General features: G+C 39.9%; 1 protein-coding gene across 6 annotated transcripts in view; it reads left to right on the top strand.

Annotated features, from left to right (window-relative positions):
• Positions 1-20,786, top strand: part of CDC42BPA (CDC42 binding protein kinase alpha) — a 323,204-nt gene that overhangs the window by 227,492 nt on the left and 74,926 nt on the right. For all 6 annotated transcript variants that reach the window (XM_047839756.1, XM_047839754.1, XM_047839753.1 and 3 more), the window contains 2 exons: positions 1,070-1,175; positions 9,634-9,758. In XM_047839756.1, coding sequence (XP_047695712.1) covers positions 1,070-1,175; positions 9,634-9,758 — 231 coding nt within the window. The remainder of the gene's footprint in view (positions 1-1,069; positions 1,176-9,633; positions 9,759-20,786) is intronic.

Here is a 20,786-nt window from a genome sequence, read left to right as displayed (position 1 = left end):
TATTTCTTTTTTATTTACTCATGGACCCGTTGGTTGTTTGGAATAAGCCTCTTTGGGGCACCTGGGTGCCCTCCATGCCCAGTGTGGAGTCTGCTTAAAATTCTGTCTCTCCCTCTGCCTCTCTCCCCTTCACACACACTTGTGCTTGCGCTCTCTCTAAACAACAACAACAAAAAATAGATAGATAGATCTTCATCTGTATAGCAGCTCCGTGTTTGAACACTGATTCCCCTTTCTCTCTTTGGTGGTTTGTACAAAGTCTGTTAGAACTCTTTTTGCCTCGAAGGGTGAATCACTTGTGCCCCTCAGAACTATCTCTTTAAATAAATTGTATAGGAGTGCCTGGGTGGGTAAGCATCTGACTTCAGCTCAGGTCATGATCTCGCAGTCCGTGAGTTTGAGCCCCGCATCGGGCTCTGTGCTGACAGCTCGGAGCCTGGAGCCTGCTTCGGATTCTGTGTCTCCCTCTCTGTCTTCTCCTCCCCCGCCCACGCTGTCTGTCTGTCTGTCTGTCTGTCACTCTCTATCTCTCAAAAATAATAAATAATCATAAATAAATAAGTTTTACAATATTAAATTTTTTGTGTGTGCATGCATATGTGTTATGTAGGTAGGTACGCACTTAAGGAAGAAGGAAGGAAGGGCTGAGAGGAAGGGCTGAATATATTGAGAGGACTGTTGGAAATGTCACTGAGGGTTTGCTAGCACTCTCGAGCCGAGAAGGAATCATGTGGCACCCACGTGCCCCCCTCTTTCCCTGACCTCCACCTTTGCCCATACTTTGTGGTCTCTGTGCAGCCACATAACGTGAACACAGTCATGAAGACTACAGATCGCAGATGCCTTCCTCAGAGTTTCAAATGAAAAACAAAGTAGATGTTGGGCAGACAGATCTATTAATTAAGAGGAAATGATTGTAACTTTTAATTTTAAGGGGGAGTATTGGGACTTGGCACCTTCAAGATGGTGCGACTTTTCAGAGTAAAATGTGGAACAGCAGCCAGTCTGGGAAGTCATTTCACCTCTGACTCAATTCCTTTTTTTCCTCTTCTGTTTTGAATTGTGTTAGTCAAAGTGAAAGGGAAGAATTTGAAAACGAGTTCAAACAACAGTACGAAAGAGAAAAAGTGTTGTTGACTGAAGAAAATAAGAAACTGACAAGTGAACTTGATAAGGTGAGTGCTACAATCTGATCTCCCCTCCTTGAGCAGGTTCTGGGCGTCCAGCACGGTGACAGAAATTGTAGCCTAGTCTTATACTCGGCACAACTCAGACTCAGTACCCCTCCTTATCCACAAGGATTACTTGTGGGGTGCAGGCAGGGCTTCCTTCCACGCGTCCGTGGGGGGGCTCTGGATACGGCTTTGCTTATCCCCTCTTCTTCTTCATCCCTCTTATTTTTTGAGCCTCTTTTCTTTCTTTCACTTTCCATCTGTTCTCTTTTTACTCTTTCCTCTCATATTTGTCCCTTAACTCTGTCATGGCTGCCGAAGTTAAGCTGGCCCTTGGCAAGAGCAGGAACAATTAGGCCAAACTGGGGCAGGTTTGACAACCATGATCTCATGTTCATGGTGGAGAACTACCTGTAGCTAGAAATAATATCCTTGGTGGGTAGGAATCCAGAGAAACCTACTCTGCCCGTGGGCGCCCGGGGGGCTCAGGCGGTGAAGCATCTGACTCACCTGGCTTCGGCTCAGGTCATGATCTCACAGTTTGTGGTTTTGAGCCCCGCACCGGGCTCTGTGCTGACAGCGTGCAGCCTGCTTGGGATTCTCTGTCTCCCTCTCTCTCTCTCTGCCCCTCCCCTGCTCACTCTCTCAATCTCTCTCTCTATATATAGTAAGTAAATAAACACTAAAAGAAAGAAAGAAAAGAAAAGCAAAGAAAAGCGAAGCTCCACCGAAATTCTGTAGCTCAAGTAAAGAACAGAACCATAGATTAAACTTAGGCTCTGCCAGATTTATGAATGAAATTTCAAATACATAAAGGGAATGTTTTTCCATTTAGTAGCTCAGATTTTTTGAACTGCCATCCTTTTGCATTTCTTTTGTCAGTTCCTAACAAACAGTTGTAAAAATCCTAATATTATCCACATGTTTTAGTAATCATATTTACACTTAAATGAGAACGTTTGGGTAATCGTATTTTATAGTGATTTCTAGGATTTTCCTCCCGTAAAAATATTTTGTTCAACTATTAATTATTCCAGTAACTAATAATGACCATGACTGAAAGAGTCATGAATTGAAAGCCCAGGACTAAATAGTCATAAAAGGGAGGCTCTTTGTTCTGTTTTCCACTGCGTTCCGTATCTTTCACTACTTACCCCGTGACTGTTTGGTTTTTTAAACATTTAAAAATGACCTTGCTTGTTCGGTTGAAAACTACTTGAGAAAGAATGTGCACAAACTGTGGGAAGTGGCCCAAAGGTAGTATGAGTGTTTTGTTCAGAGTACAGACGGCCTGTGAAAGTTACCGTGCGACTTTTCGTTATTTCCGTTTAAATAAAACTAGTAACTTTTGAATTCTATCCCCATAAGATTTAAGTCACGTAATTGTTTTTTTCATGTGTTGACTAATAACGACTGTAAAATAAAACACTATTTCTGTCTATAAGACAGAATTTAAGATTCTCTTAAGAGTTGCCTTGAGGTAAGAAATGTAATTAAACTCTAGAAGGCCTCTTCATGTAGTTTCTAGGAGAAAATGTATACAGTTCAAGAAAAATTATATTGAGAAACAATCAAATTGAACGTAGATCAAATCTTGTATTCACTCCTTGGTTTTTTTCATCACTAACCATAAAGTTCTGTTGAGTTTACGAGAAACACATATTTCATTTTTAAGCAATACTCTTTGGATTTTGATGAGATGTGAAGGATAAAAATAAAAGCTTGTCCCCGAAGCTTGTAAAAATAGAATGTTACCTTTTCTTACTAACATGAAAGCTCCGATGAAGGATAGGAGTAGAACTCTGAGGGCAAATATTTAACGACAAATGATAACAAGGAAATATTCATTCCTGGAGCGGTAGAGACAGACCTGGGTTCTGCTACCATTTAAGCCCCTTCCCAATTTTTGCTGTTTTTATTCAGCCTTTGCTCTCTTCCTCCTTAACTGTCGGTTCACCTACCTGAGCACCTGCACTGTTCCTTCTGTTCATTCATTTTCTAGTTTGGTTTGAACTGTGTATTTTTGCCAGGAGGAGTAACCAGAGTACTTTTGCCATTGTTGTTCCAGCCCTTCCGTCTGGAACCCAGTGAAGGGATTCAAACAGAACTTCTGGTATAGAAGCCAGAAGGCAACTCTTAGGTTAATTTTCAAACTTACATAATTAATCTTTTGAAGAGATTCTCACATGCACAGTTTTAAACTCTAAAAGTTAAAATTTTAAAGGAAATCAAAAGAAAGCGTGTTGATATTTTCAGAACTCTGCTAAATTTATTACAGGGGCGCCTTGGTGGCTCAGTCGGTTAAGTCTCCGACTTTGGCTCAGGTCATGATCTCTCAGTTCACGAGTTCGAGCCCCACATCGGGCTCAGTGACAACAGCTCGGAGCCTTGGAGCCTGCTTTGAATTCTGTGTCTCCCTCTCTCTCTGCCCCTCCCCTGCTCGACCTCTCTCTCTCTCTCTCTCTCTCTCTCCCCCAAAAAAATAAACATAAAAAAAATTTTCTTTTAAAGATAATTTATGGCAAATAAAATTAGCCATATATGTTAGGAAGTGAAAGTAAATGATTTTCCAGTCAGGAAAAATATTATTTTTGTGTTGGTTTTAAATCACACTATTTTTTTAAAAAGCAGAATTATAAAAAACGTGGAATATATTTAACATAAAAGTTAACCCATGATCTCACCACAAAACAACTATGGTAATTTTATATGTTCCTTTCCAGATTTTGTTTATATATATACTATTACGTAAGTGCAGTCATATATACGTCCATTTTCTAATCTGCCTTTTCACTTAAAATGTCCTGAGCATGTTTCCATATCCTTATGTAGTCTTATAATTACTATAAGCCAAATATGTCAATGTACAAATAGCAAAGCCTTCTCATTTCCAAAGAAGCAAAATGAACAGACCCTTAGGTAGAATGTACTAATGAGTTACTTTATATTTACTCAGAATTTACTTCTGAGTTACTTTATATAAATCATTTTATCCTCACAAAAGCTCTGTGAGGTGTACCCAATTATTCTTGCCATTTTATAGATGAGGAAACTGAGGCAGAGGGAATGAAGCTCCTTTCCTAATCAGAGGACCAGGAAGTGGCCAAACGGAATTTGGACACAGGCAGTCTGGCTCCAGAGTCCATGCTTTTATTCAGTAGTAATGAAAATATTAGCATTTCTGTGAGTAATACTAAACAAATCTACTTAAAACCACTTGTAGGTGTCGTAACATAGCCGTGCAAAATCTGCATTTCCTCTCCTTCCTGCAAACATCTAGTTGACGTCACTCACAAATCAGTTGGAAGGGCTGTCAAAAAAGGTGTGTTGTAGGAATGAATTAGCGAAGACGTTGCATTCCTACGTCCTGCGAAGACGTAGGAATGAATTAGAAGAAGACGTTCTTGTTTCAGAAGAAATTTCAGGAACAGCTGGTAGACTTCTGGCTAGGCTAACATGAAGAGACTGATGAATCCTCTCAAGAAAAGAAACATTTCAAGGTGGACACGATTGTCAAAAACAATGATTTCAGAGCTCTGGGAAGTAAGGGGAGGAAGACCGCTCCGAAACATTGCTGAGATAAGTGAAGGAATGTCTGAACGAGCGGAGAGATGGACCCCCGTTAATGGGCGAAAGACACATCTGCAGGAGAAACATACTCGAAATGGAGAAGGAACTCTTAACACTCATGAATAAGAAATAAATACAAACAACCCATTGAAAAAAATGGGGCAAGTTTTGAACAGACATTTCATGAAAGACCTATGAATGGCAGATCAGCTCGTGCAAAGATGTTCATTGTGGTCAGGAAAACGCCAGTTAAAACCACGGTCACGTGCGGCTGTACACCCTCAAGAATGGACAGAATCCATAAGAATGACCATACCCGCTGTTGGCAAGGACGTGGGGGAACTGAAAATCCCACGCTGCTTGCAGGCGTGGAAGGTGGGAGAGCCACTTTAGAAACAGTTTCAAAAGTTCTCAGAAAGTTAAGCATACACTTACCACGTGACCCAGAAATTTTCCTACTTATTTAAGAGAATTAAAAACAGAGCCCTTTCAAGACTTGTATGTGAATGTGCATAGCACCATTCTTCCCAAAAGCAAACCGCTGGAAACAATACACATGCCCACCAACTAATGAACAGGCAAATAAGGTTTCCTATTATCCATACGATAGTCTACTACTCAGCTGTAGAAAGGAATGGATTTCTGATACGTGCAACACTGTGGTTGAACCTCAATAATATGATGGGGTATTAAATTGCTAAGAAAAGCAAAACCAGAGAAGCAGAAAACAGATCCGTGATGCCTGGAACTCAGGGTGGGAGCCAGGATTGACTGCAAACCAGCACTGGGGAAATTTCTCGTACTAGAAGTGTTCCAAAGCGGGATTGTGGTGATTGTTGCACGACTGCTTAAATTTATTAAAAATCTTTGAACCATACACTTGTAACGGATGAGTTTTATTACAGGTAAATTATACCTCAGTAAATCTGTAAAAAGAAGAGAGCCGGTAAAGTACGTTTTCAGACGTAAGTGGCACCCCTTGAGGTATGGAACTTAAATCCCTTCTTAATAGGCAGCTGAGGGTGTACGTGGGCCTTGATAGCTTCTCTGGACCCCATTTCATTCTGAGAAGACCATGAGGTTGGGCGTAGGGTTAAACAGGGAATTACAGCTGTGTTCCTTTGGTAGAGTGGAAGAAATGAAACCGCATTGAGTTGTGTCGTAAGTGTCTCTCTCTCACAGAAGGATAGGCCAAAACACACGCGAGAAAAACCCTGGGTCATTAGGAGAATTGCTGATACATTTAGATGGAGAAGTTGGCGTATGTGGCCTGTAGGCAAATCCGGCTCTCAGACTGTTTCTTTATGACCCATGAACTAAGAAGAGTTTTTACACTTATAAGTAGGTTTTTCTAAGAAGAACAAGATGTGATGGAGACCACATGTGGCCCACAAAGCCAAAAATACATACTATCTAATGCTTTACTGGAAAGCTTGCAGATCCCTGACTTAGAACATGGTTTCAGCCTGTATTAGAAACTAAACCTAACATACACATGCATACACACACACACACACACACACGTATGTGTAAAGATACTTATTGTAAGGAATTTGCTTACCTGATTATGGAGGCTGACAAGTCCCAAGACCTGCAGTTTGCAGCCCGGAGACCCAGGGGAGCCTACAATGTAGTTTCCGTCTGAGTCCAAAGGGTTTGAGACCCGGGAGGAGTTGCTGTTTCAGTAAGAGTCCAAAGGCAGGAAAAACCAACATCCCAGCTTGAAGGCATTGAGACAGGAGGAGGTTTGACTCACTAGGGTCAGTCTTTTTGTTCTTTGGGCCTTTAGCTGATCGGATGGGCCCACTATGTTACGGAGGGCAATCTGCTTTATTCAGTTTACTGATTCAAGTGTTAATCTCATCCAGAGGCACTGTCACAGACACGCCCTGATCACATGTGGGTACCTTGTGTGGCCCAGTCAAGTTAGCACATACAATTAACCATCACCAGGTCCCTCATCTCCACAGACCTGTAAATAGCTCTTCTAGGAAAAATTCATCTCCTTCAAGTTGAGTAATTGAAAGGAAATGAACACAGTATCTCTATAAAACATACCAAAAAGCAAGAAAGGAATACTAACTAATGCAGCTTGAGACCATTTATGAGAGAGAATGTAACCATGAGATAAAAATTGAATGTAAATATTTTATCATAAATTTTTAAAAATGTATTAAAGCAGGAACTTTTGCTTCTGACTAGGACAGATTAGCTTGCATCATACCCACCACCTCCGCAAGAGCTGGATTTATTCTTTACTTGTTTTAATTTCCCACTGTATTTATCTGCAGCAAGGCATTGGAGAGTGAAGAGGGCAGCCTTCTTTACTGACCAAGATCCCATAGCGGAGCAGTGCAGGGCGTTGAGCCCAGCACTCGGTGCTGCTTTTCCTTGAAGCATTTGCTGATAGGAAAGCAGTAGCTGAGGAGCCAGGAAGCTGAGCACAGTATTCCACAGGTTTGGAGAGAGAAATACAAGCTTTCTGTTGGACTCATTGAAAGGCTACATTTTAGGAGTAAGAGTGAACTGGAAAGAGATGAGCACTCTCAATGACTGAAAACCAGCCTGCAGTACCTGACCTATCTTGGGTCTAAAGAGGGGGATATTATACCGAGCCTCAAATTACCTCTAAAATTTTCATATAAAATGTGTGGCATGCATTAAACAATTACCATGCATACAAGGAGATACAACTGCATCACTGAAAACCAAGAGTAAAAATATTGCAAAAACAAAATAAGGAAAGAAAAAATGAAAACTAGACAGTCCATATAAATAAACCCGCAGAGATTCCCATGAGAATTTTCATAAATGAAAATTTAAAATAACTGTATGATAGAAAATAGGAAATGTGATGAATTTCAGCAGACAACTGGAATGTACACAAAAGAGTCAGGTGGCACCTCTAGAAGTAAAAACTAAAATAACCGAAATACCCAATAGAAGATTTTAACAGCAGATTGGAAAGAGCCAAAGGAAAGAGTGGATAAGTAAAAAAAAATTTCAGGCTAAAGTATGGGTAGAGATTAGAAAGGATGGAAATACCTAGAAGAGGACAGAAACCTAGGGGACATGGTATAAAGATCTGATGTACAAATATTTGCTTTCCCAGATGGAGAGGACAGAGAGACTGGCAAAAACAGTATGTGAAGAGTACATGGCCCATAATTTTCCAAACCTTATGAGAAACATTTACGTACAAATTCAGGAAATGCCACAAACCCTAAACGTGATACATAGAAACTAAAACCCACTTAGGGACATCAGAGAAAATCGACTAAAAACTTGCAGCTAAAGAAAATCCTAAAAGCAGTCAGAGCAGAAAGTCACATTATATTCAAACGAGTAAAAGTTAAACCGAAAGCTGACTTCCCAACAGAAAAAAATGAAATCAAAAAGGAATAAAAACAGGGAATAAAAAGGAAGGACATTTTCAAAGTGCTGGAGGATGATTATTGCCAACTTAGAATGTTCTATACATCAAAAAAAAAATCTTTCAAAAATGAAAGCAGAAATTGAGACTACAAAACTCTGCAAGACCAACAACTACTTTTTTCAACAAATAAATTACAAGAAAAATAAAAGTTCTGGAGGGGAACTGCTATAGACTGGAATGTTTACGTCCCTCCAAAATTCCCATGTTGAAACGTAACCTCTGATATGATAGTATGAGGAGATGCTGCCTGTGGGTCGTGGTTAGTGCCTAGGGTGGAACCCTCATGATGGGATTATTATCCCTATGAAAGCGACCCCAGAGACCCCTCTCAGGCCTCCCACCTCATAAAGAGGCAGCCAGAAGACAGCCATCTGTGAACCCAGCAGCGGCAGCCCCACCAGACCCTGAATCTGCTGGTACCTTGATCCTGGACTCTCCAGCCTCCGGACTGTGAGAAATAAATGTCTCCCATTTAAACCACCCGGTCCCTGGTATAAATAAAAGAGACTTAAAGGACATAGGGAACATTAATCTGTGTTTACTTGTTGGCAACATGATTCAGTTTAATAAACTGTTAACGTGTTTTGATCTTTCGAGGAAACTGGAAATTTGAAGTTACTACCTATGTGATGATAATAAGGAAACTCGTTAAATTTAATAACACTGTGCTTATATTTTCAAAGAGAGGGCCTTATTTGCAAGAGATATACACAGAAATATATATGGGTAAAATTATAGATGTCTGGTATTTGCTGCAGAATAATACAGGAGGAAGGAGGAAGAAGACAGGATACAAATAAAATGGCATCGGGAGTGCCTGGGTGGCTCAGTCGGTTAAGACTCTGACTTCAGCTCAGGTCACGATCTCACGGTCTGTGAGTTCGAGCCCCGCGTCGGGCCCTGTGCTGACAGCTCAGAGCCTGGAGCCTGTTTCCGATTCTGTGTCTCCCTCTCTCTCTGACCCTCCCCCATTCATGCTCTGTCTCTCTCTGTCTCAAAAATAAATTTAAAGAATGTTTAAAAAATAGAATGGAATCAAGGTGATAATTGTTGATGTTGGGTGTGGGCTCATGGGAATTAACTTACACTGTCCCATTTTTACATATGCTTGCAATTCTTTATAAGATTCTATTTTTTAAAAAGGATGACATAGAGATTTTCAGATCAAGAAAAAAACCAAGAGATGTTGTTATCAGTGGAACCTGGGGAGTTTTCAGGCAACTGGAGGTTTGCAGAGGGAAGCAGTTTAGCACAAGGAGTAGGGGAAAAGCAAAGGCAGGAAGAGAAAATATTCGATGTTTCCAAATTCAGTGACCAGAAGGGTGCCTAATAAGAAATCAGGAAGACCATCAGTGTTTAGCGGAATATGGTGAGTTATCAAATTTAACAAGAGGCGTCTGGGCACCTTACATTCCTGTTCGCAAAAGTCACACGCGTCTTAAAACTGCCTTTCAGCTCACCACCTTGTATGAGAACTTAAGTATACGCAACCAGCAGTTAGAAGAGGAGGTGAAAGACCTGGCAGACAAGAAAGAATCGGTTGCGCATTGGGAAGCTCAAATCACGGAAATCATTCAGTGGTGAGTACTCGTTTCAGTGTGTTTTTGTGGGTGATTTTAGACATACGGCCAAGTTGGCGTGAATTCCGCAAGGCTACTAACGTGGGGTTTTTTCCCCCTTATTTTATCGCTTTGACAAATAACTTTCCCTGAGAGGCATAATTTTATTACTGACCTGTTATTTATTACCGATCCGTATTCTTGTCTATTTTCAACTGTTCCTCTTTTCCCCAATGCAACAAGTAGCCCGTGTCTGCCTTCCACAGCTTCATTGAAAACTGGTGTTTCTAAGAAAAGGAAAGAAAAGAAAAGGTTATTCTAAGACAGTTGGTCCTTAAAAAAACCGAAGAAACTCATTCACTAGCTATAAGAATTCCTTTGTAAGACCAAAATTGCCGTTTGCGATTATTTTAAGAAACAGACGGCCCGGAGAAGAATTTCGAGCCTGAAGATGTGCCATCACTTTCTTTCGTATACCACAGACTGATTCACACATGGCACCGTAAAAACCTTAAATGGTCACAGTTTCATATTATCAACTATTCTTTAAGCTCTTAGGATTTAATTTGGAATAATCACCTTAGTAACTTTCACATTATTTCAGTAAGCGATTCTGGCATTTGTAAAAGTGTGTATATTTTTATAAAACATGAAGAAAGTTGAATCCAATAGGGACTTTATTTTGTAATGAAAATAGGTGGCTTCACTTTTTATATTTACTTTTCAACCTTTTGGTTCTTTCTGGCACATCATGGATGCTTAATTTGCATGAAAACAACTAGTTTCTTTATGTATCTATAGACCAGTCATTTGGTGGGAATTTTAGTTTCTTATACTCTTATTTTGGTTCTTCAAGCATCATTTTCCATTTTCCTACCTTACGGCAGATTCATACCCTCCATCTTAAATAAAATCAGAAGTGAATAAACACTGCAAGAGATCTTACCCAGATGACTCAAGTATTTTGATAAAGGCCTAACTACAGAACTCTTGTGTTCACTCACCTTTGGCTTATGAATGTGACCGTTAAATGCATATCTAAATGAAAATGCCCAAATTGTGGAAATGTGGTTGTGCTCCAAACAGTTAATGATTCATTAATGGTTAATTTGTGTCCTTGTCATCAAGTCTACATTTCTAAAGCAAAATCATTGTAATTTTTAGCCAAGCTTGTAATACCAAAAATTACGGGGCCACCTGGGTGTCTCAGTTGGTTAAACATCTGATTCTTGGTTTGGGCTCAGGCCATGATCTCACAGTTTGTGGGTCTGAGCCCTGCATCAGGCTCTGTGCTGATATTATGGAGCCTGCTCGGGGTTCTCTCTCTCTCTCTTTCTCTCTCACCGCCACCCCTCCCCCACTTATGCACGCACATTCTCTCTCTCAAAATAAAACTTAAAAAAATGTCAGGGCACCTGGTGGCTCAGTCGGTTAAGCACCGACTTCGGCTCAAGTCATGATCTCACTGTTCAGGGGTTTGAGCCCCGCATTGGGCTCTGTGCTGACATCTCAGAGCTTGGAGCCCGCTTCGAATTCTGTGTCTCCCTCTCTCTCTGCCCCTCCCCTGCTCACGCTCTGTCTCTCCCTCTCAAAAATAAACATTAAAAAATTAAAAAAATAATATCAAAAATTATGACTCTTAACTACTTAGAACTGGTGGTGGCGAAACAAACAAAAAAAAACTATGACTCTTCATTGTAACTACATTATTATGTAATCAGACTTATAATTAAGCTGTTGCTGAAAATGACTTTACAGAAAACAAAGATGATCTGGCCAAAGCCAGAGTTCCTAGACAACTAATTTTTTCTAGTGACAGGCATGATGGGTTCAGATGGAATGAGAAGTAAGGAAATAAGCTTTAGTAGTAAAGGAAATAAGCTTTAAAGGTAAACTCTGGAAAGGGTTAGTAGAAAGGATGAAGGTGAAAGTTTTCACATGATACCACAAAACCATCATTGTAGACTTTTCACATTCAAGTGAAATGTGCAGAAGAAATCAGGAATGCAAGCAAGTCACTTTACATAAAAGCTGTTATTTAGAAATGGGCTAAAATATTAGATAGCTAATTATTAAATAACGTAATAGGGTAAAAGTAAAAGACGTAGTCCATGTTCTCAGACTTCTCACCTTCTTGAAAGTAAATCTGGGACATTCTATGCATGCTTAAAAAGTAAAGAGTCTCAGGCTGTTCTGAGTTTTCAGTCTGTACGTTAAAAAATGAAGTGATGCTAGGGGCGTCTGGGTGGCTCAGTTGGTTGAGCGTCCAACTTCGGCTCGGGTCATGATCTCACAGTCCGTGGGTTCCAGCCTCGCATCAGGCTCTGTGCTGACAGCTGAGAGCCCGAGAGCCCGCTTCACGTTCTGTGTCTCCCTCCCTCTGCCCCTTCCCCGCTCATGCTCTGTCTCTCTCTGTCTCTCAAAAATGAATACACGTTAAAAAAAAATTTTTTTTTTAAATGAAGTGATGCTAGAAGTAGGAAGATGGCAGTGGAGTAGGAGGACCCTAGGCTCAGCTCATCCCGTGAATACAACTAGATAACTATCAGATCTGACAAAATACCCCAGAAATTCACCTGAAAACTGACAGAACAGACTCCACAATTAGAGAGAAGAGGTCACATTGAAGAAGGTAGGAAGTGCAGAGACCTGGTTTGGGGAGAAACGAATCCTGGCTGCTGCCGAACGGAGGGAGCCGTGGTCATGGAGAAGGGTGAGAGAGAGAGAGGAGCACACAAGGGAACTCATAAGAGAACATCTCCCCACAGCCATTGGCTTAGAAAACAAGAGGGACTAAATTTTGTGAGTTCTCGGAACCAGCAGAGCTTGAAGACTGGACTTTTAAAGGTCAGTGGGAAATAGAGCCTGGAGGGCACTGCGCTGCTCTTGGAGAGAAGGCAAGCCAACAGCCTGGAGATAGATGACGTGGAAACAGTGATCTGAAGAGCCCGTGGGGCACACAGTGGGGAGGTTATTTGCTCTTCTTGGAGTGTAGCCCAGAGAGACCCCATTCATGGAGAGACCTCTCCAAGAACAAGAGTAGCTGGCTGGCACCGTCTCTTCCCAGCCCCTCAGCATAAACACAAAGCCACCTGTGGGAAGATACCGGCTGCCTAACCTGTGTACGCCAAGCCCCACCCCCATGTGCTCTGGTGGGACTGCCCTTCTCGATCATGCTTACCTTAGCCGCATTGTGGCAGCCCCTTTGTGCCAGAAGGGTAGCACAAACCCTTGCCATACCACGTCTCCCAACCAGAGAGTTTTGCAAGGCCTCCGTTCCAGTGGAGGTCCCATTTCACAAGCAGATCAAAGCAAAACTGGCTAAAACTCACCACATTTAGGCCAGGGACTAAACCCTGCCCATAGCAGACAAGGAGTGCCTCTGCAGACAACTGGCTTCAAGGACAGAGCAACCAGAACAGAGCAGCAGAGCACACACAGCACACACTGGGGACACTCCCTGAAGTGCCAGGCCTTGGGCACTGTATGACCTCTTCTTCATGAAGCCATTACTCTCAAGAGCGGGAGAGATAACTGGCTTTTCTTTTTTCTTTTTTAATTTAAGTTTTTTTTTAATGTTTATTTTTGATAGAGTGCAAGCGAGCAGGGAAGGGGCAGAGTGAGAGGGAGACACAGAATCCAAAGCAGGTTCCGGGCCCTGAGCTGTCAGCACAGAGCCCGACGCAGGGCTCAAACCCAAACTGCAAGATCATGACCTGAGCTGAAGTCAGACACTTAACCGACTGAGCCACCCAGGCGCCCCATAACTGGCTTTTCTAGCACACAGAAGCAGACAGAGATTTAGACAAAATGAGAAGACCAGGGATTTGTCCCAAATGAAAGAACAAGATAAGGCCGTGACCAGAGATCTAAGCAAAATAGATGTAAATAACATGTCTGATGGAGAATTAGAGTAGCAATCATAAAGATAGTCACTGGACTTGAGAAAAGAATGGAGGACATCAGTAGCACCCTTACCACAGAGATAAAAGAGTTAAAGAATCAGAGATGAAGAGTGTAATAAACAAGATTAGAAACACACTTGATGCAGTGAACAGCAGGCTGGAAGAAGCAGAAGAATTAATGAATGACGAAGGCATAGTAATTGAAAGCAGTTCAACTATGCAAAACGAGAGCAGACTTAGGCAACTCAGTGACTCCGTTAAATGTAATAACTTTGGTATTATAGGAGTTCTAGTAGACAAAGAGAAGGAAGGAAGGGAACAAACATCCAGATCCAGGAGGCATGGAGAACTCTTCATCAAAATCAACAAAAACAGGCCTACATCAGGACATATTGTGATTAAATTTCCAAAATACAGTGTTGAAGAAAAAAAATCTTAAAAGCAGCAAGACAAAATAAGTCAGTAATGTACAAAGGAAAACCCATAAGGCTAGCAGGAGATTTTGCAACAGAAACCTGGCAAGCCTGAAGGGAGTGTTATGATATACCTAGCATGCTGAATGGGAAAAATATGCAGCCAAGAATACTCTGTCCAGCAATGATGTCATTCAGAATAGAAGGAGAGATAAAGAGTTCCCCGGACACACAAAAACTAAAGGAATTCATGACCATTAAAGCAGCTCTACAAGAAATAGTTAAGGGAATTCTGAGTGGAAAGGAGATACCAAAAGTGATAGTATAAAGGTAGGAAACATAAATGCAGTAAAAATGAATGTTTCTGTAAAAAATCAGTCCAGGAACTCACAAAAGAGGATATAAAATATGACACCATATACCTAAAACGTGGGGAGGAGAGAAGAAAAGAGTGGGCTCAAATTAAACAACCATGAACTTAATATAGACTGCTGTATGCAGATGTCATATACAAACCTAATGGTATAACGATCTATCAAAAACCACCAATAAACATGCAAAAAATAAAGGCAAAGAAATTCAAAGATATCAGTTAAGAAAATCAGACCGTGAAAGAGAAAGATGATAAAGGTTCAGAGAAAATCTTAAGAAACAACCACAAAACATGTAATAAAATGGCAATAAATACATATCTATCAATAATTACTTTCTAAATAGACTGAATGCTCTAATCAAAAGACTTAGGGTGTCAGAATGGAACCCATCTATGCGCTGCCTAGAAGAGATTCTCATTTTAGACCAAAAGACACCTGCATATTGAAAGTGAGAGGATGGAGAAACATTTATCATGCAAATTAATGTCAAAAGAAAGCTGGATTGGGGATGCCTGGGTGACTTAGTCAGTTAAGCGTCCAACTCTTGATTTTGGCTCAGGTTGTGATCTCATGGTTCATGGGGTTGAGCCCCGCATCAGACTCTGCACTGACAGCGTGGAGCCTGCTTGGGATTCTCTCTCTCCCTGTCTCTCTCTGCTCCTCCCCAACTCACACTCTCTCCCTCTCAAAATAAATTTAAAAAAGAAAGAAATCAGGAGTAGCAATACTTAGGTCAAGCAGAGTCGACTTCAAAACAAAGACTGTGGGGCCCCTGGGTAGTGCAGTCGGTTAAGCGTCCGACTTCAGCCAGGTCACGATCTCACTGTCCGTGAGTTCGAGCCCCGCGTCGGTCTCTGGGCTGATGGCTCAGAGCCTGGAGCCTGTTTCTGATTCTGTGTCTCCCTCTCTCTCTGCCCCTCCCCCGTTCATGCTCTGTCTCTCTCTGTCCCAAAAATAAATAAACGTTGAAAAAAAAAAAAAAAACAAAGACTGTAACAAGGGCAAGACACAAAAGGGTGTTATAATAAAGGGGACAATGCAACAGGAAGCTATAACAATTATAAATATTTATGAGCCAAACATGGGAACACCCAAATACATAAAACAGTAACAGACATAAAGGAACTAATCAATAATAATACGATAATAGTAGGGGACTTTAACACCCCACTTACAGCAAGCAGTGAACAGATCATCTAAGCAGAAAATCAATAAGGAAACAGTGACTTTGAATGACACACTGGACCAGATGGACATAATAGATATATTCATAACATTCCATCCTAAAACAGCAAAATACCCATTCTTTTCAAGTGCACATGGAACAGTGTCTAGAATAGATCACATATTAGGCTGCAAAATAGGTCTTGACAAATTCAAGAAGATTGAAGTCATATCATGCACCTTTTGTGACCACAATGCTACGAAACTAGAAGTCAACTACAAGAAAAAATCTGGGAAGACCACAAATACATGAGGGTTAAATAACATGTTACTAAACAATGAGTTGGTCAACCAGGAAATAAAAGAAAAAAATTAAAAATGCATGGAAACAAAGGAAAATGAAAGTAGTCCAAACCTTTGAGATTCAGCGAAAGCAATTCTAAGAGGGGAGTATATAGCAATACAGGCCTACATCAGGAAGGAAGAAAAATCTCAAGCAACTTAACCTTATACCTTACCTAAAGGAGCTAGAAAAAGAACAACAAATGAAGGCTAAAGCCAGCAAAAGAAGGAAATAATAAAGATTAGAGTAGAAATATATGATCTAGAAACTTAAAAACAGTAGAACAAATCAATGAAACCAGAAACTGATTCTTTCAAAAAATTAATAAAATTGGCAAACTTCTAACCAGACTTATCAGAAATAAAAGAGAAAGGACCCAAATGAATAAAATCACAAACGAGAGAGGAGAAATCATAACCAACACCGCAGAAATACAATTATAAGAGAGTATTATGAAAAACTATATGCCAACAAGTTGCACAACCTAGAAGGAATGGATAAATTCCTAAAAACATAAAATTACCAAAACTGAAACAAGAAAAAACAAAATTTGCACAGACAACTAGCAAAAAAATCAAATCTGTAATCAAAACAAAACAAAAAACTCCCAACAAATAAAAGTCCTTGAACAGATGGTCTCACAGGGGAATTCTGCCAAACATTTAAAGAAGAGTTAACACCTATTCTTCTCAAACTATTCCAAGAGGATAGAAAAGGAGGAAAAACTTCCAAATTCATTCTCTGAGGCCAGGGTTTCCCTGATTCCAAAACCAGATAAAGGCACCACAAAAAAGAGAACTACAGGCCCAATATCTTTAATGAACACAGATGCAAAAATTGTTAACAAAATACTAGCAAACTGAATCCAACAAAACACTTAAAAAATCATTCGCCACGATCAAATGGGATTTATTCCTAACTTGCAAGGGTGATTCAGTATTCTCAAATCAATCAGCATGATCCATCACATTAATAAAAGGAAGGCTAAGATCCATATGATCATTTCAGCAGATGCAGAAAAAGCATTTCACAAAGTTCGACATCCATTCATGATAAAAACTCTCAACAAAGTAGGCTTAAAGGTAACATACCTCAACATAGTTAAGGCCATTTATGAAAAACCAACAACTAGTATCATCCTAAGTGGGGAAAAACTAGTAAGAGATTTTCCTCTGTAGTAAAAAAAAAAATACGGGATGTCCACTATCACCGCTTTTATTCAACATAGTGGAAGTGTTAGCCACAGCAGTCAGACAAGAAAAAAATAAAAAGCATTGAAATCGGCAAGGAAAAAGTCAAACTTTTACTATTTGCCAATGACATGATACTATATGTAGAAAACTCAAAAAACTCCACCCAAAACCTGCTGGTCCTAAGATACAAAATCAGTATACAGATATCTGTTGCATTTCTGTACACCAATAATAATGGGGCGGCAGACAGAGAAATTGAGGAGTCAGTCTCATTTACCATTGCACAAAAAATAATAAAATACCCAGGAATAAACCCAACCAAAGAGGTGAAAGATCTGTACTCTGAAAACTATAAAACATTGATGTAGAAATTGAAGAAAACACAAAGAAATGGAAAGACATTCCATGCTTATGGATCGGAAGAACAAGCATTGTTAAAATGTCAGTACTACCCAAAACAATCTATAGATTTAATGCAATTCTTATAAAAATACCGACAGCATTTTTCACAGAGATTGAACAAAAAATCATAAAATTTATATGGAACCACAAAAGACCCCAAATAGCCAAAGCAATCTTGAAAAAGAAAAGTTTGAGGCATCACAATTGCAGGCTTCAAGTTATATTACAAAGCTGTAATAACAAAAACTATATAGACACAAATATAGACAAATATAGACACAAATATAGACACATAGATCAATAGAACAGAATAGAAAACCCAGAAGGGAACCCACAACTATACGGTCGGTCAATCTTCAACAAAGCAGGAAAGAATATCCAATGGAAAAAAGAATATCTCTTCAACAAATGGTGTTGAAAAAGAATGAATGAAAAAGAATGAAAGTCCATGCAAAAGAATGGAATTGGATTACTTCCTTTTACACAATACACAAAAATAAATTCAAAATGGATTGAAGACCTAAATGTGAGACAGGAAACCATCAAAACCCTAGAGAAGACAGGCAGTAATTTCTTTGACATTGGCCATAGTAACTTCTATGTATGTCTCCTGATGCAAGGGAAACAAAAGCAAAAATGAGGTGTTGGGACTACATCAAGATAAAAAGCTTCTGCACCGTGAAGGAGACAATCCACAAAACTAAAAGGCAACCTACAGACTGGGAAAAGATATTTGAAAATGACATATTCTGTCAAGGGCTAGTATCCAAAATATATAAAGAACTTACAATACACCCCCGAAATGAATAATCCAATTTTAAAAACGGGCAGAAGACATGAACAGACATTTTTCCAAAGAAGACATACAGGTAACCAGTAGACACGTGAAAAGATGCCGAGCATCACTCATCATCAGGGAGATACAAATCAAAACCACAGTGAGATACCATCTCATACCTGTCAGAAGGGCTAGAATCAACAACACGGGAAATAAGTGTTGGCGAGGATACAGAGAAAAAGCAACCCTTGTCTGCTGTTGGTGCAAATGCAAACTGGTGCAGCCACTCTGGAAAACAGTATGGAGGTTCCTCAAAAAGTTAAAAATAGAGCTGCCTTACGATCCTGAAATCACCCTACTAGGTATTTACCTAAAGAGTACAACAATACTAATTCAAAGGGATATATGCATCCTATGTTTGCAGCAGCATTATCAACAATTAGCCAAATTACAGAAAGAGCCCAAATGTCTCAGGACCAATGCATGGATAAAGAGGATGTGGCATACATATGCAGAGGAATATCAGCTATGAAATGGAATGAAATCTTGCCATTTGCGATGACATGGATGGAGCTAAAGAGTATTATGCTGAACAGAATAAGTCAATCAAACACAAAAACCATATGATCCCACTCCTATGTGGAATTGAAGAAACAGAACAAACGAGCAAAGGGAAAAACAGAGAGACAAATAATGAAACAGATTGTTAACTAGAGAACAACACACTGATGGTTACCAGGGGGGAGGGGCGGGGGGGTTGGTGAACTAGGCGGCAGAGAGTGAGGAGGTGAGGAGGGCACTTGTCGTGAGGAGCGTCGGGTGTTGTAGGGAAGTGGTGTCTCACTGTATTGTACACCTGAAACTAGTGTCGCACTGTATGTTCACAAATTGGAATTTAAACTAGAACTTCAACAAAAATGAGGCAATGCCCAAACAAGGTTTTAGGAGTTTGTAATATATGGTATTTTAAATATTTCTGTTGGACAAAGTAACGGTGTTAAAACAGAACAGGTGCTGTTGCATGTAAGACCTCAGTTAGATGCATTTCTAATGGCCCCTTACTCTGCCCCCTCCACCTTTCCTATGAAATATCCCTCTTCTGTGAAAGAATACCTTTTAGGGTAGGGAGACCTTGTTGTTCATCACTGTGTGCAGTGCTCACCATTGGCTCGTCAGAATACATCGCTCTTTCTCTTTGAAATGATAGGACAAAAAAACTCGGAGTCATAGTCTAGTCCCTAAGAGTGATGTCTAAAACCCATTTCCTCACATCTGCTGCATTCTTCCGGTAAAAATAGGTGGTAGGATGGTCTGTAAGAGCTAGTACTTTGCCTTCAAGCAGCTTATAACATTTAAAAGTTTAAAAACTAATGTGACTGGATTTGGAGATTTGTTACAAGACTTAAATGTAAGTTGCTCTATGTATCATACAGTACTGATTTTCCTATAGGAGTGTAGAAGAGAATCACCTCAGACTGAGGTGCTTAAAAAAGCTGGGGGTAATCAGTTGAACTTACAATGTATTTGCTGAAAACCCTGAGGTTAATAAGGAGTCCTATACTTAGGTTGGCTGAATTGGAGGTTCCATATAAAGCGATTGGAAATAAGACTAGTAAAGTTACCACCATACAGTTACCATGAATACTGGGTAAGAATTTGATCTTTATAAGAAGGAGAGAAGGTTTTTGCAAAGGATAATGGCATTGATTAGATGATGCATTAGGAAGGCAACTCTTTATAGTGGTGTTCAGGATGAAATAGAGGGGAGTTTGGGGGAAACTGAACAAATGGAGAAGACATTATGGGAGAAGAATCTATAGGATTCTTATAATTATGAATTAGTATTTCCGAAATTCTGAGTTGGAGAGATTAAGAAAATGATATCATTAAAATAGGAAAGTCAGGAGAACGAAACAACTTCGAGGAAGATAAAGTCAATTTTGATTGTTTTCAGACTGGGCTCACCCTAAGACATCTGGCTACAGATTTCCAATATGCTTTTAGAAACATTCCAGAAAGGTTAAGGTCAAACATATAAATTTGGGGATTTAATCTCTAGTCAATAAAGCCATTAACGTTGAGATCTTTCTAAGGAGAAAAGAAGGATAATAGTGAGAGCAGCATATAGGAGACAGAGGACAACCAGGAAAATGTTTTCATAATCAGCAGAGGGTTTCAGTAATAAAACTTTTATTTCCCTTTATTTACATTCACTCACGTTACTTGAAATAATCCTCATTCACTAATGTTCATTTGTGTGAAGTAATAGCTTATACTGATTACAACATATTATATTCCAGGCATTGAGTTGAAAATTCACTTCTACAATATTCTTTTTTAGTTATCCCAACAGTCCTATGAGGTAGGATTATTATTCCCATTTCATAGGTAGGGATAAACAGAGTTAGAAGGGGTAAATGACTTAGTCCAAGTCCCAGAGCTGATGAGCAGTGAGCTAGGATTCGAACCCAGAAATC

The sequence above is a fragment of the Prionailurus viverrinus genome, chromosome F1 (assembly GCF_022837055.1).
Source record: "Prionailurus viverrinus isolate Anna chromosome F1, UM_Priviv_1.0, whole genome shotgun sequence".
Lineage (NCBI taxonomy): Eukaryota > Metazoa > Chordata > Mammalia > Carnivora > Felidae > Prionailurus > Prionailurus viverrinus.
The sequence above is the reverse complement of the archived record's forward strand: the minus strand, read 5'-3'. Positions and strand labels throughout refer to the sequence as shown.